Below are 13,070 nucleotides of genomic sequence, written 5' to 3'. Positions count from 1 at the left end.
AATAAACGAGCTGGATTCTCAAAGAAGACAAAGAAGAGGTTTCATAGGGCAAAGTTGCTAAGAAAGGCAGAAATCAGGAATGCTGGGACCCAAGAGGGGAAGATCTGACTTTCAGAGACAAGATTTGGAACAACACAAAAGATAATTCCTGAACAGGTGTGAGCATCCCAGTGAGGTCAGAAATTACTTGAAGAGGAAGCTGAGAGATGCCCGTTGAGGGACTCCTAGGTCAGGAGACCATCTATATACCCTGAAGTTCTTGAAGATGGAGACAAGGTCAGGAAAATTCTAACTGGGTTAATGAGACCATCCTCATTGGGGTCCAATAATCCATAAAAAAGAGCTTCCCCATCCCTGAAGCTCTGCTCTTGTGGACCCAGCAAATTTGTCAAAATCATAACCACCTTAAAGGATCTGCTGGGCCTTTAATGAGCATCCTAAGAGATAATCTCTCTCATTCCTCTGCCACCTGTGGTTTTAATTTTCCAGCCAGTCCTGGAGTTGCTTCCTCTCAGCCTTCTGGATGGCTTTCCAAGATAGGAGTGTTCCTTTGGCACTCTCCCCTGTTCATTCACTTGACAAGAACATATTTGCTCCTTCCTGCTTGCTCTCTATCCTCTGTTGCCCCCAGCAACACACTCCCTTCCTCATTCTTGCTTTCCATCCTTTCTGTATACCTCCTTGACAACATCCTTAAGATACTGTCAGGGAGCACACTACTACTTACACTCTATATTAGGTCTTCCACTTCAGCACCAAATTCCCTGGTTTTTAAGCAAATCTGTTGTTTTCCCTTTCAAGACGGTGGAAAGAACACAATTTTGGAGCTAGGCATACCTGAGATTCAAATCCCAGCTCTCTTTAATGGTGAGACCTCAGGCAGACCACTTAATCTCTCTGTGCCTTGTTTCTCATCTGTAAAATGGGGATGACACATGTCTTGCAGGGCTGTTGAGCTCATGCATGTGGAAAGCAACTAGTAAGTTCCTGGTACATAGCAGGAGCTCAGAAATGCTTATCCAGGGCTTCCCTGGTGGTGCAGTGGTTGAGAGTCCGCCTGCCGATGCAGGGGACACGGGTTCGTGCCCCAGTCTGGGAGGATCCCGCATGCCACGGAGCGGCTGGGCCCGTGAGCCATGGCCGCTGAGCCTGTGCGTCCAGAGCCTGTGCTCCGCAACGGGAGAGGCCACAGCAGGGAGAGGCCCGTGTACCACAAAGAAAAAAAAAAAAAATGCTTATCCACCCTCCCTTTCAAGATCAATGTGAGACAGAAGCAAAAAGCACCATAAAAGGTCAGTTTAAAAAATAAGTTTCATTTCCTTTACAGGTTGTCCATCTCCTTATAAGACTGATCTCTATTTACCAAATGTCTACATCTAAAAGAATTCAAGGTATTTGAAGAGTCATGGTTACTAGTCCAGGTCAAGATTTTTTTTAAAGACATCTTTCACGATTCTTTCCCACACAATGATGAGTCGTTTTGCCTTTTGAATCATTATTTTTACATAAATATATACATTCTGATCATCACTTCACAAAGTGAATAAATTGAGTATAGGCAAAGTATCAAGAAAGATGAAGATATAGTAACCATCCGATTAACTCAGGGTTTCTCAACCTTGCATCTATTGACATTGTTGGACAGATAATATGGCGGGGGGGCGGAGTCTAAACATACATTGTAGGACGTTTAGCAGCATGCCTGGCGCCTACCCACTAGATGCCAGCAGCATACCCCACCCAGTTGCAACAACCAAATGTCCCCAGACATGGCCAAATGTGCCCTGGGGGGCAAAATTGCCCCCAGTTGAGAACCACTAAGTTAACTTGATCAATGTATATTGCAGAGTCAGACAGTACAAGCCCAGCTATGGGTTTATAAGGCAGGAAGTAGCTGCTTAAGTCATTACTTCTTCTCTCCAGAATATTCCTACTGAAAAAAACAAAATGGCTGCATGTCACTTCCAAGATACAATCAAATGCTGGCTTCACAGAAAAATAGAGAAGAAATTGCACGTGCCAGAATTCTGTTTGTCAGGCTGCTCTAGCTCTTGGCTGCATGCCCACATTCTGCCTAAAACCTACTTCCCAAACTTTTGAAAACGCTTTCCACAGCTTTCAGAACCTGACCTTTAGAGCAGCTTTATCTACGTGTGTGTGAAATAGATTTACTATTTTCTCTACTCCTGCAAAGCCAAACCACTTATTGAGTCCAAATGCCAACTGGGGATGGTGGGAATTTGCACACAGATGTCAGTGGACTCCAAAACAACAACACAGGAGCTCCACCTGCAACTAATTATAGAAACTGAAATTGCACTCTGGCCAGAAGAGGCCAGGTTCAGAACCCACCCCATCTGCTTTGGCCGATAAAATCACTCTGTTACTTTTTCTCCTGTCAATATAGACTTGCTTCTTAAATTCCTCTGAGGATGTTGTCTATAGGGAATTTTATTAGGCAGTGAATACTTTGGGGGTGACCAATTCCCTCTGCCTTCCCCTCCCAGAGCTTGGTTTCAATAAGTGCCTTCAGCACAAGTGAGACTAAAATAATCTATTCACTGAAATATTCCAAAATGTTTTCTTTGGTTGATTGTGTGCTGTTGCTATCCCATAGCCAAAATAAAGTGATCCAGAGAGAAAATGGAAGATGGAAGTCATTTAGTTCTCCCAAGGTCTGGCATGCAAGAATGTTTATTTTCTTCCCATTAGCCAAGTCTTTCATAAGAAAACCTGGGAATAAAAATCTGTAAGGCTACTAATGCAGTGCACATGGCTGATCCTAGGGCTGACTGCAAGAGATTACTGAGGCAAAAATCAGCTGACATCTGTGATAAAGATGTATAGCTCACTTCAAATCATTCTCCTACATTCTGGCAAACAAAGAAATCAACTGTTGGATCTGTGCCATCTCATCTATCTTCAGAACCAAAGGAAGTTTTCACCTACCGACAAAAGGCATTTAAAATTGTGGTTTCAGTCTAAGTAGGTCATTGCCTAAGTCTGGACCAAAGTTTTTCCACCTTTCTGGAAAGGTGGACAAAAGCTACTATTCTCTGAAGAGCTAAGGAAGACTATTTCAAGACGAAGAAGATGAAATTTTTTTTTTCTTCTAAGATTCAGCATTCCAAGTTATGTTGTGGTGCCAAGCTAGTTCATATTCCCTAGTTCTAAATCCATGTGCCTATGTAACATTTGGGCAAAACACACACAGACACTCGCTCTTCAAATCAGAGTTAAACTGAAAAAACTAACAGATATGACATATGATTGACTTCTTAATTTCTCAAATCTCTTGATATGACTTACAAGCTCTTAGCACATTTGGAGAAAGAGGGTGACTAAGGACAGCTCAAGTCAGCGCAGTGGACACCTGCTTTTGTCCTAGAGCATCCCTTCGCCCTTCATGTCAGTTTCTTTAGAGAATTGCTCCTCTCCCAATGCCTGCAGTTCTAATAGGTCACCAGTCATGGTAACCCCTTCTCACATACCTGTCCCCTGCCACCACACACACTCACTAAGTCCTGGAGAAAGAATATAACCAAGGCAGGACCAAAGTCCTTCCATAAATTTTCTAAATGATAAATGAAGATACAGGGATCTCTTATAGCTTCAATTATGACCTACCACATGAAGGAGAAAATAAGGCTCACACATACAGGCAGATATTGAGAACCAGAAATGAAGCAATGGGGAGAGACAAAGTCCTGCTACAGTTTGAGGCCCTGGATCCAGTCAACCCCAAGCTCCATACCTGAGCCTTTCTGCAATTTCATTGCAGGAACTAATAAATTTCCGTTTTCACTTATAACAGGCTAGCAGTAGCATTCGTGTCACTACTTAAGAGTATTGCCCAATACCATTAGTAAGTAGGTTTCTTCATTCTCATGTGTAAGGTCCTTTAAGGTCTCATTTCACCTTACTGAAATGCACCTATTTTTACGGTTATGATGACTGGTGATAATTAGAATAATAATTATCAGTTCATGATTTTCTATGTTTTATCAGTTAGGAAGGTACTAAGCTGCAAGTAATAGGATACCCAACCAACAGTGACTTAAAACAACTAGGGGTTTATTTTCTCACATGACTAGAAGTTTGGAGGCAGGCCATTGCTGGGGCTGGTGCAACTGCTCAGAGATGGTAAGACATATGTCTCTATGCTTTTCTTGTCCTTCCTTCCATGGTTACTAACAGGCAACATATTGACACTAAAGACAGAAAGAAGGAGGAAGGAGCACTGCTGGTGACATTTATTCCTTTATCAGGAAAATAAAAGTTTGCCTAGAATCTCCCAGATTTCCACTTGAGTTTCATTGGTCAGTCACCTCAGGAAGAGGAGGAGGAGCCTGAAGGTGAGCCACTAATCAGGCATCATTAGGATATTAGAAGGCCCAGCCACTGAAGGAAGCTTTGACCACACTGAAACGGTTCATCCACTTTAGAAGTCTCAAACTTAATATCGCAATTCCAGAGCTGCTCTTAAAGAAGTCTTTCCCAAAGTATGGCCTTTATACCCTTAGTTCTAGGAATATTTATAGTTTGTGACACATAGGATTTGTATATACATATATATATGTATGTATATACTCTCTTCACTCCCTTTCTGCTTTGCAGGGAGTAGATTTCCCTGACCCCACTGACTTTGGACTTGGCCACATAACATGCTTTAGTCAACAGAATGTTAGTGGACATGATGCAGGCAGAGGCTTTAAATGCATCTATGTGGTTTGGTTGGATCACTTGGTGTCTGTGATCCACCATCAGAAGATAAAGCCCTGAATAGCTTTATCTCCAAAGCTTTATTCTCCAAAGAGAATGTGGAAACACGTGGAATGTACCTGAATCCCACTTTCAGCCTACAGCCTGGTGCTCAGAGTCCAGACCTGCCCAACTAAGTTGCAGCCAACCTGTAAATATGTAAGGGAGAGGTAAATGCTTATCTTTTTAAGCTAGCAAGTTTTGGTATGGTTTGTTAGACAGCATTACTGCAGCAATAGCTGCCTAATACATAAGTGCTCAGTTTAAGATAAAGTTTCATGGTCAAGTAAGTTTGGGAAATTGCTGGGTTAAGCAAATTTAATAAATATTTTTAACTGCAAGAGTTAGAGCATTTCACCTGCTGATATGTTATATTAGTCTGCTAGGACTGCCAAAACAAAGTACCACAAACTGGGTGGTTTAAACAATAGAAATTTATTGTCTCGCAGTTCTGGAGGCCAGAAGTTCGAGATCAAGGTGTCAGCAGGGTTCTTCCTTCTGAGGACTGTGAGGGAAGGATCTGTTCCAGGCGTATCTCTTTGGCTTATATATGGCCATCTTCACCCTGTCTCTTCCACTGGTCTTCTCTCTGTGCATGTCTATGCCTGTGTCCAAATTTCTCCTTTTCATAAGGACACCAGTCATATTGGATTAGGCCCACCCTAAGGACATCATTTTAACTTGATTACCTCTGTAAAGACCTTATCTCCAAATAAAGTCACATTCTGAAGTACTGGGGGTTAAGACCCCAACATATCTTTTTTTAGGGGGGACACAATTCAACCCAAACTATAGTGTTTGAATTTCTAGGAGAGGGTTATCTAGTATGTTGTGTCCTAAGTTTATTTGACCAGAAGATCCCCTTTGGAAAGTGTCATTTCCCTGGACACACTTTGGAAACCTGGCTTTGAGGGATCCATGGATCTCAGAGTAGTAGAAGGAATGGTGCCCAAAAGAAGATATAGGGATAAGACAGATCTGAGTAGTGAATATATTTAAGTACCACCCACAAACCTGATGGGACCCGACTCTCCAGGGATAAGCCCTTGATCTCATAAACACTCAGTACTCAAGGTTACTGCAGCTGCATTTAACTGTCAGTGGACACCCCTTCACAATGCAGCTGCCTCACCACCTTCTCAGCAGGAGATAGAATTAATTCTGTCACCCACTTCCAACTGGTACAACTCTTCATATCTGGACACTCACAGTGAAATGAATATTTTAGAACAGAGTTGAATGACCTCTGTTGAAATGGCCCTGCAGTTATATAATAAAAGAAAAAATAATAATAAAGGAAACACGGAAATGTGATCCACCTCGACCTTTTCAAGTTACAGGCTCAAAATGAGAATCAATAAATCATATGTGAAACTAGCTCTAAAACTCATCAAAAACCCTTATTAATATTGATTTAGAGTAGATTATTTTCTATTGTGTTAAGCCAGAAATAGAAATTACCACATAACCATTGCTTAAAAGCCATAACATTCCCCAGACAGGTTTACTTACACTTCTTAGGTTACGTTTCCCAGTGACCTTGTCCCACTTCTGCACACACGAGATGGGTAAATATTAGATCTAGTACAATCTTCCAGAGTATGATGCTATTTATATTCATGCAGATCCTTGACTAGCCATGCGTGAATTAGGAAAATGTCTAAAAACTGCTTTATGTACGCCTAATTTGGAAAAAATAATCCAATAAAAATACAAAGTTTGGGACTTCCCTCGTGGAACAGTGGTTAAGAATCCACCTGCCAATGCAGGGGACACGGGTTCAAGCCCTGGTCCAGGAAGATCCCACATGCCACGGAACAACGAAGCCCATGCACCACAACTACTGAGCCTGTGCTCTAGAGCCAGCGAGCCGCAACTACTGAGCCCACGTACCACAACTGCTGAAGCCCGTGCACCTAGAGCCCATGCTCCGCAATGAGAAGCCACCGCAATGAGAAGCCCGTGCACCACAATGAACAGTAGCCCCCGCTCGCCGCAACTAGAGAAAGCCTGCACGCAGCAACGCAGACCCAACGCAGCCAAATATAAAGAAATAAATAATAATAATTTAAAATATACAAAGTTAATAATTGCATTAAAAATCCAGGGATATGAAAAGTTAATAACCTATATGCACAAAACTGCAAGATATAAGTCCGTATGAAGTTTCTGAAAATGTATTTTCTACCGTGTTTTCTCTCTCTGATCTTCATTGTATGGGTAAATAGAATGGAGTTGTAAAGAAAAGACCACCATATCATCTTTTAGAGAAAAACGGGTCACCTAACTTCTCCATATACAGTTGCATTTTCTTGCCCCCAACATCCACTCTAACCCCACAGGCCATTAAAAATAAAAAGGGGACTACCTCAAGTGGCAGCCTAACATCTATTCTAAATCTTTTCTCCTCATCTCTCCCCAAATCAGTCTACAGTTGTGACATTGAGAGCACGAGACTCCACCCCACTCTTCCTCCATCAAGAAAATATATCGTGAAGCAAAAAGCGCAAGTGCTGGCATACAGATAACTCTGCATCCATGCACCCTGGTTTCTACAAACAAACCAAAAATTCCACACATCAGTACTGCAACTCTTAGTATCCCAAATGTATTTCTATACATGCAGATCTTTGTGGCTGAGAAGTAGGGCCTTGGAAAGAACCTAGGAAGTGTGAATGGGAAGGGGGTCTGGGGTGGAATATCCATCCAGGAACCTGGGCGTCTACCCTTCACACATAAGAAATTTGGTCATAGCCACCTACCCACTGGCTCTAAGGTCTGTACTTCCTTTAACACAGGGCGTGTGTTCAACATCCTCCCTTAGATCTGGAGTTGGGTTCAGCTTCCTCTGACAGAACCACAAGGACTTCAAAATATACTGCAAAGGAATTGATGAATGGGAGACCTCTGTAACACTGCACATAAGGGTGAAAGGTCTGTGCCTGTGATCATTAAATTCACAGAACTATGAATTTCATATACAAGAGCATTCAAATATCCTCACCTCCACACCATAATGGACCTGCTTCCCATTTCTATTCACATAGCACAATTCAAATCATTTTAGATCACCTGAATTTAGTTAGTGAAATTCTAATTATCCAAATACCCCCTGGTAGAACTACATTTGTTGTTGTGGTTGTTAAGAAACCACAATCAAGTGTTGTTTCTCTCTTTTACATTCCTTTCTTCCATACAGAAAAGTTTAAGAAGAAATAAATTCCTAATTAAGAACAAAAGTCCTAATTAAACTAAATTACATTCTTAATCATTCTATCAAAACTAGTCATGTTTTTCACCTAACATATGAAGTGTGATGTTCCTATCATACTAAGATTCTATTCATAGCTCAGTGATCCTATAAGGAGGTAGTAAGCATAAAGTTAAGATCTTACGTGTTGGCATAAAATAGACCAAAGCCTTAAAGTCCAGCTCTGTCACTTACCAGCTGTGTGAACTTGGGCAAGCTGCTTATTCTCTCTACATTTATTTTTAATCTGTAAAATGAGAAAAAATCTAGCACCTACCTCAGATGACTGATGCAAACACTAAATAAGATGATGTACACAAAGCTCTAAGCACAATGCCTAGTACATAGTAAGCCCCCAACTGATGTCTACTGATTGCAGTAGCAGTAATAACAGAAACAGCAGCAACGGCAGAACTCTGGATTCTTCCCCAAACTTTACTTCATCTCGCTCCACTTTCTGACAAATATAAAAACTCCACTGGTAGAAATTTTTAGCACTCCTTCATATCTGACTCTCCTCTCCTTCCTGGAAAGAAGAGAGGACTATACCTCACACCCCCTTGCATTTGTGTCACTTCCAGTCCAAGGAACTGAGAAGCCAATGTGCCACCACAGGAACTCTCTTCCTCTGCTGTAGCAACTCTTGAAGCCACGTGCCAAGATGCGGAAAGCCTGGATCCTGAGTCACTGCCTGGAGGAGAGCTGCCCTGTCAAGTCACTTGACCTGCTTCATAACTTCAGGTGAATAAGAAATAAATCTCTGATGGGTTAAGCCACTGAGATTTGAGGTCTGTTGATTACTGCAGCAGGATCTACCCTATTCTGACCAACAGGTATTCATATACCCCTGAAAGGGATCCTGATATACTTCTGGTGGGGGGGGCACTTCAGTTTTTTTAAATAACTTGCTTTTTGTCAATTTTTATATTCTTTACTTTGTAATACTACCTCATATTGCAAGTAAATTGACTTTTCAAAATCTCCATGCCTCTTCCTCCTTTTGTATTTTTAACCTAAAAAAGAAAATAATTATAGTTTACTTATATTTAATATACAGATTAAGACTAGGGCTTTCACTGGGTCATATGTTGCATAGTCATATGCCACCCACAGTAACCAAGGTAGCCTGTGATCATAGTAGGTTCCAGAACAAGGAAGAGGTTCCCTCAAATATTCACTTGCTTCTGGCTAAGGTAACATGGGACAGCTAAGTGGAATTGTGGATATTGCCCGCTTTAAACTGAACTATGTCTTACAAAATAGACAAGGGTCTTAAAATGTTTTTAGTCAGAGCAAAAAGGTTTTGTGTGTCATTAAAATGTACCTCAATAAAGTATTTATTTTATTTTTTCTTTTCCATATTAATTCTTTGTGAATGTCAAAGAAGAAACATAATATATCGGCACAGTAGCACATTGTGTAATTTATAAATAAATATACATGTATAGGTAGGGATCTGTGCTCAAAAAATTTTTTAATGATAAAACCATAAGAAACAAGTAATTTTGGAGCTGACAGTTTTAAAAATGGCTTCCAAACTTTTTGTCACTACTTGCATCATTCCTAAACTGCTTTAACCATTTTCCAAAACAACTAAAAAAGGAAGAAAACCAGTACAGAACTGGGGAAATGCACATAGCAATAACAGGACTTCATAAACCAGCAAAGTCAGAAAAAAGCAGAAATGATAGTGAGGGGCATTGATTTGACTTAGGAATGAAGAACAAAGCTTTCTGTTCCAACCAAAAATCATATTTCCACATCTGAAAACCAGCAAAGACTCTGTCAGATAATCAAAGGGATAAGGTGACTGCTTTCCGCACATAGAAGGAAAACGAAGAGCAGATTCTCATACAGATCAGACGTGCTTCTACAAACGCTTGGACTCCAAAGGGGTGGCAGCCAGGGAAATAGATAGAAGCCAGGAGATGACCCCAAGAAAGGCAGACAGCTTCCTTAGGACAGCATCAGGACCAACTATCAGAGAATGACTAGTTCAGCCAAGTTAAAATTACCTCCAGCTTCTACAGAAAGTTAAATGACATCTGGGAATTTTTTCCAACCAAATGGCACAACAGCCTCTACTCCCCATCTCTTAGCATTTATCTCACTGCTAATAAGAGGTGAAGCTGGGATATAAACCCAGGCATGTCTTACTCCAAAGCCCCTATGAACAGCAGCATATAAATGAGCCTCACAGTATAGGTAGGATTTGAAAATGAAGACTAGCTGGGACTGAACAAAAAGAGGCAGGGAGAAGGGATGCTGAGAAGGCCACGAATGGAAAGGAACAGAAGGGAAAGGAGGTGGGAAACTGAGTATGTGCAAGAATTACCAAGTGGTAGTGCAGGTAGCACAGAAGATGTGGAAGGAGGTGGTATGAGATAAGACTGGAAAGGCTGGCTCAGGCATTCCAGTAGAAGGTGCTGTAGGCTCAGCCAGAGGTACATTCTGGAGACAATGAGTAATTATTGAGAGCTTTAAAGCAGGGGAATGGCATAACTGCAGGTAGACAATGGGAAAACTAATCTTGCTATGACATGGAAGATGGATCAAAAAAGAGTAAGCACATAGTAGGTACTTAATTAATAATGAATGAATAAAGGTAGAAAGACCAGGTTAAAATTTATTGTGTTTCTCTAACATGACATCAAACCCATCCTATCCAATCCCATTTAATATTGTTCAGTTTGCTATTTAGTGAACCAACTTCCCTCATTCTAGAAGGAAATGTTGCTGGTGCATTAAAAAAAAAAAACCAATTCACCAGTCAAATGTGGCCCTCTAAATGTTGCTGTTAAAGTGTCTACTCTTGCAAAAATCAACGTTTTCCTCTTCTATTCAGAAGCAAGTACATCTGAGCTGCTCTTGTGACTACTGAAAAAGAAAACAAAAATAACCAAGTATAAAGTTAGCCAATGAGGAGTGATCCCCCCTCCTCTGCAACAGTGTGAAAAGGTTATTGGAAAACAAGGAGATCACAAGCTGTAACCTTATATTTCCTATGCCCTCTGGTAGTCTCCAAGTCAAACACATACTAAGCCATAGCTATCTTGATGATGCCAAACTTTCTTCTGCACAGGCCGTGGTACCATCTGCAAAGCATCAATTACTCCGTGAGAAGCCAAGGCTGAAAAACACTGAGATGAGTCGTAACCTACCTGATTTTCTTCATGGGAAACCCTCATCTGCTCCTTGAGGACAGACATCCGGGCTGCCTCTTCTTTCCTCAAGACTCTCTCCTTCTTGAGCTCAGGACTCCAGAAAGTCTTAATACTGTTCATGGAAGACCCCAACTTGCTGTCCTTGATGTCTAGCTCTTTCCGGAGGAGGTCATTCTCTCTCTGAAGTTCCTTGAGCTGGGCTTGAAGGTCTAACATTGTGCTATCCCTTACCTGCCTCAACATGGAGGGGACCTGGTGGTGGTGATGATGGGATGAGCTGGTCAGACCGCCATGTTGATCCGTGTATGAAAGGACATCTGTGTGGGAAAGTCCAGCAGAGGCAATATTGGGACTACTCCCCATAGCTGTGACTCGGCCTCCATATACAGCTCGATTTGTGGCTCTTCCCAGAGTCATGGTGCCCTTTGGGTAAGTTGTTGAAGCCACCCCCTCATGATCACTCAGATACATGGGTCCAGACGTAGCATAGGCTGCATTAAGGGACTGGATATTCTCCATGGACAGAGTCTTGCCTGTTCCTCCACCTCCCCCACTACTTGTTCTTCGGTGGCCCAAACGAGGAGACCTTGGCAAACGAGGAGATCTGGAAGGACTACCTTCCAGATTGGTGATTGTTCTTGCACTTCCATACATTTTTCTTCTATTATGAGGTGCTACAGAAAAGAAGGAATCCTATACTAAGTTGGAGATTAAGCCAATATTTCCACTGTTGGCCAGAATTTTCACTGCATTCTTTTCATAGTCTGTACCAGAAAATGCATCCAATCAGAGGTCTGAAAAATGAGAAAAAAAGATAATCAAAAACAAATTTCTTTAGAACTCTGAATGTTAATTGCATTATATTTTTAAAAAATATATATAGATGATAGATTGATGATAATGATAGAGTCACACCCATGCTTATTTAAAAATAATAGTGACCCCAAACTTTACTTACTACATGTAAACATTTTGTAAACTCCTCCCCACCCTGCTCCCAAGCAAGGTGAAAAGTTCTCAGAGCAAAAAAGAAGCTCATTTTTCCTTAAGAAAATGAAGCTCTGCATTTCAGTCTGTGCTAAGTGACAGTTGGGAGGGACCTCCAGAAAAATTCACCATAGGATTCCGTATCATAGAGACCCTAGCTATAAAATACTCCATCCTAGGGACATGACCCCCATAAACAAGTGGCTTGACAGTGACTCTGAGAAGTTGTTGCCTCTTAGGATGTCAAATAATAGTCAAGCAGGCTGTTACCTCCCTCTCCTGTAACCATTACAGACAATACTAATCCATCACAGTTCTCTTTCCCACAAAATCCAGAACTCTTCTCAACGCAACACTCTAGATGGTTTACCAACCAAATGGTATTGACACATGAGTCGGAACCTATTGGCCATCTTGGAGCTAGAAGAAACAGGTGGCTCAAACAACAAGCCTCCTATACATATAGCCAGATCATAAATGCTATCACCAAGGAACGTGGCAGTCCTGTCTCTTTCCCCCTTCATACACATCTTTCAGGCTAGTGTTTTGAGAATTTTTTTCCAGTTTGGTTGACATAAATATTCATATTAACCACTCTACAACTGTACAGAAATGGCACAGGGAAACAGTCCCCCATGTCAGAGTTCCTGGTCCCACAACACCTAGAGAAAAGCTCCCTGTCATGGTTACTCAAGTACTTTGGTGCAGATTTACGTAGCTAGGGCTACAGGATTGTGATTATCCCTTCAGTGTTAGGATCTAAATGGCCTTAATGGGGTGCATCATGGCCTCCTGCTCTTCCTCTTAGGGTATGTTTAGTGTTCTTTCTTTTTCTTCAGCTTTTAAACACTAAGACCACAGATTTTGGAGAGGGGCCAATCGAGGTTCAAATATCCATTCTAACAGTG

At 41.4% G+C, this 13,070-nt stretch overlaps 1 protein-coding gene across 8 annotated transcripts in view; it reads right to left on the bottom strand.

Moving 5' to 3' along the window:
- Window positions 1-13,070, bottom strand: part of ERC2 (ELKS/RAB6-interacting/CAST family member 2) — a 968,268-nt gene that overhangs the window by 925,428 nt on the left and 29,770 nt on the right. For all 8 annotated transcript variants that reach the window (XR_014295433.1, XR_014295434.1, XR_014295435.1 and 5 more), the window contains exon 2: window positions 11,173-11,969. Coding sequence is in view for 5 of the 8 variants with exons in the window: in XM_082637445.1 (XP_082493571.1) it covers window positions 11,173-11,829 (657 nt within the window). In the remaining 3 variants the exon portion in view is untranslated. The remainder of the gene's footprint in view (window positions 1-11,172; window positions 11,970-13,070) is intronic.

Source organism: Mesoplodon mirus (assembly GCF_964341445.2).
Source record: "Mesoplodon mirus genome assembly, chromosome: 12".
Classification (NCBI taxonomy): domain Eukaryota; kingdom Metazoa; phylum Chordata; class Mammalia; order Artiodactyla; family Ziphiidae; genus Mesoplodon; species Mesoplodon mirus.
This window is presented reverse-complemented; position numbering and strand designations above follow the sequence as displayed.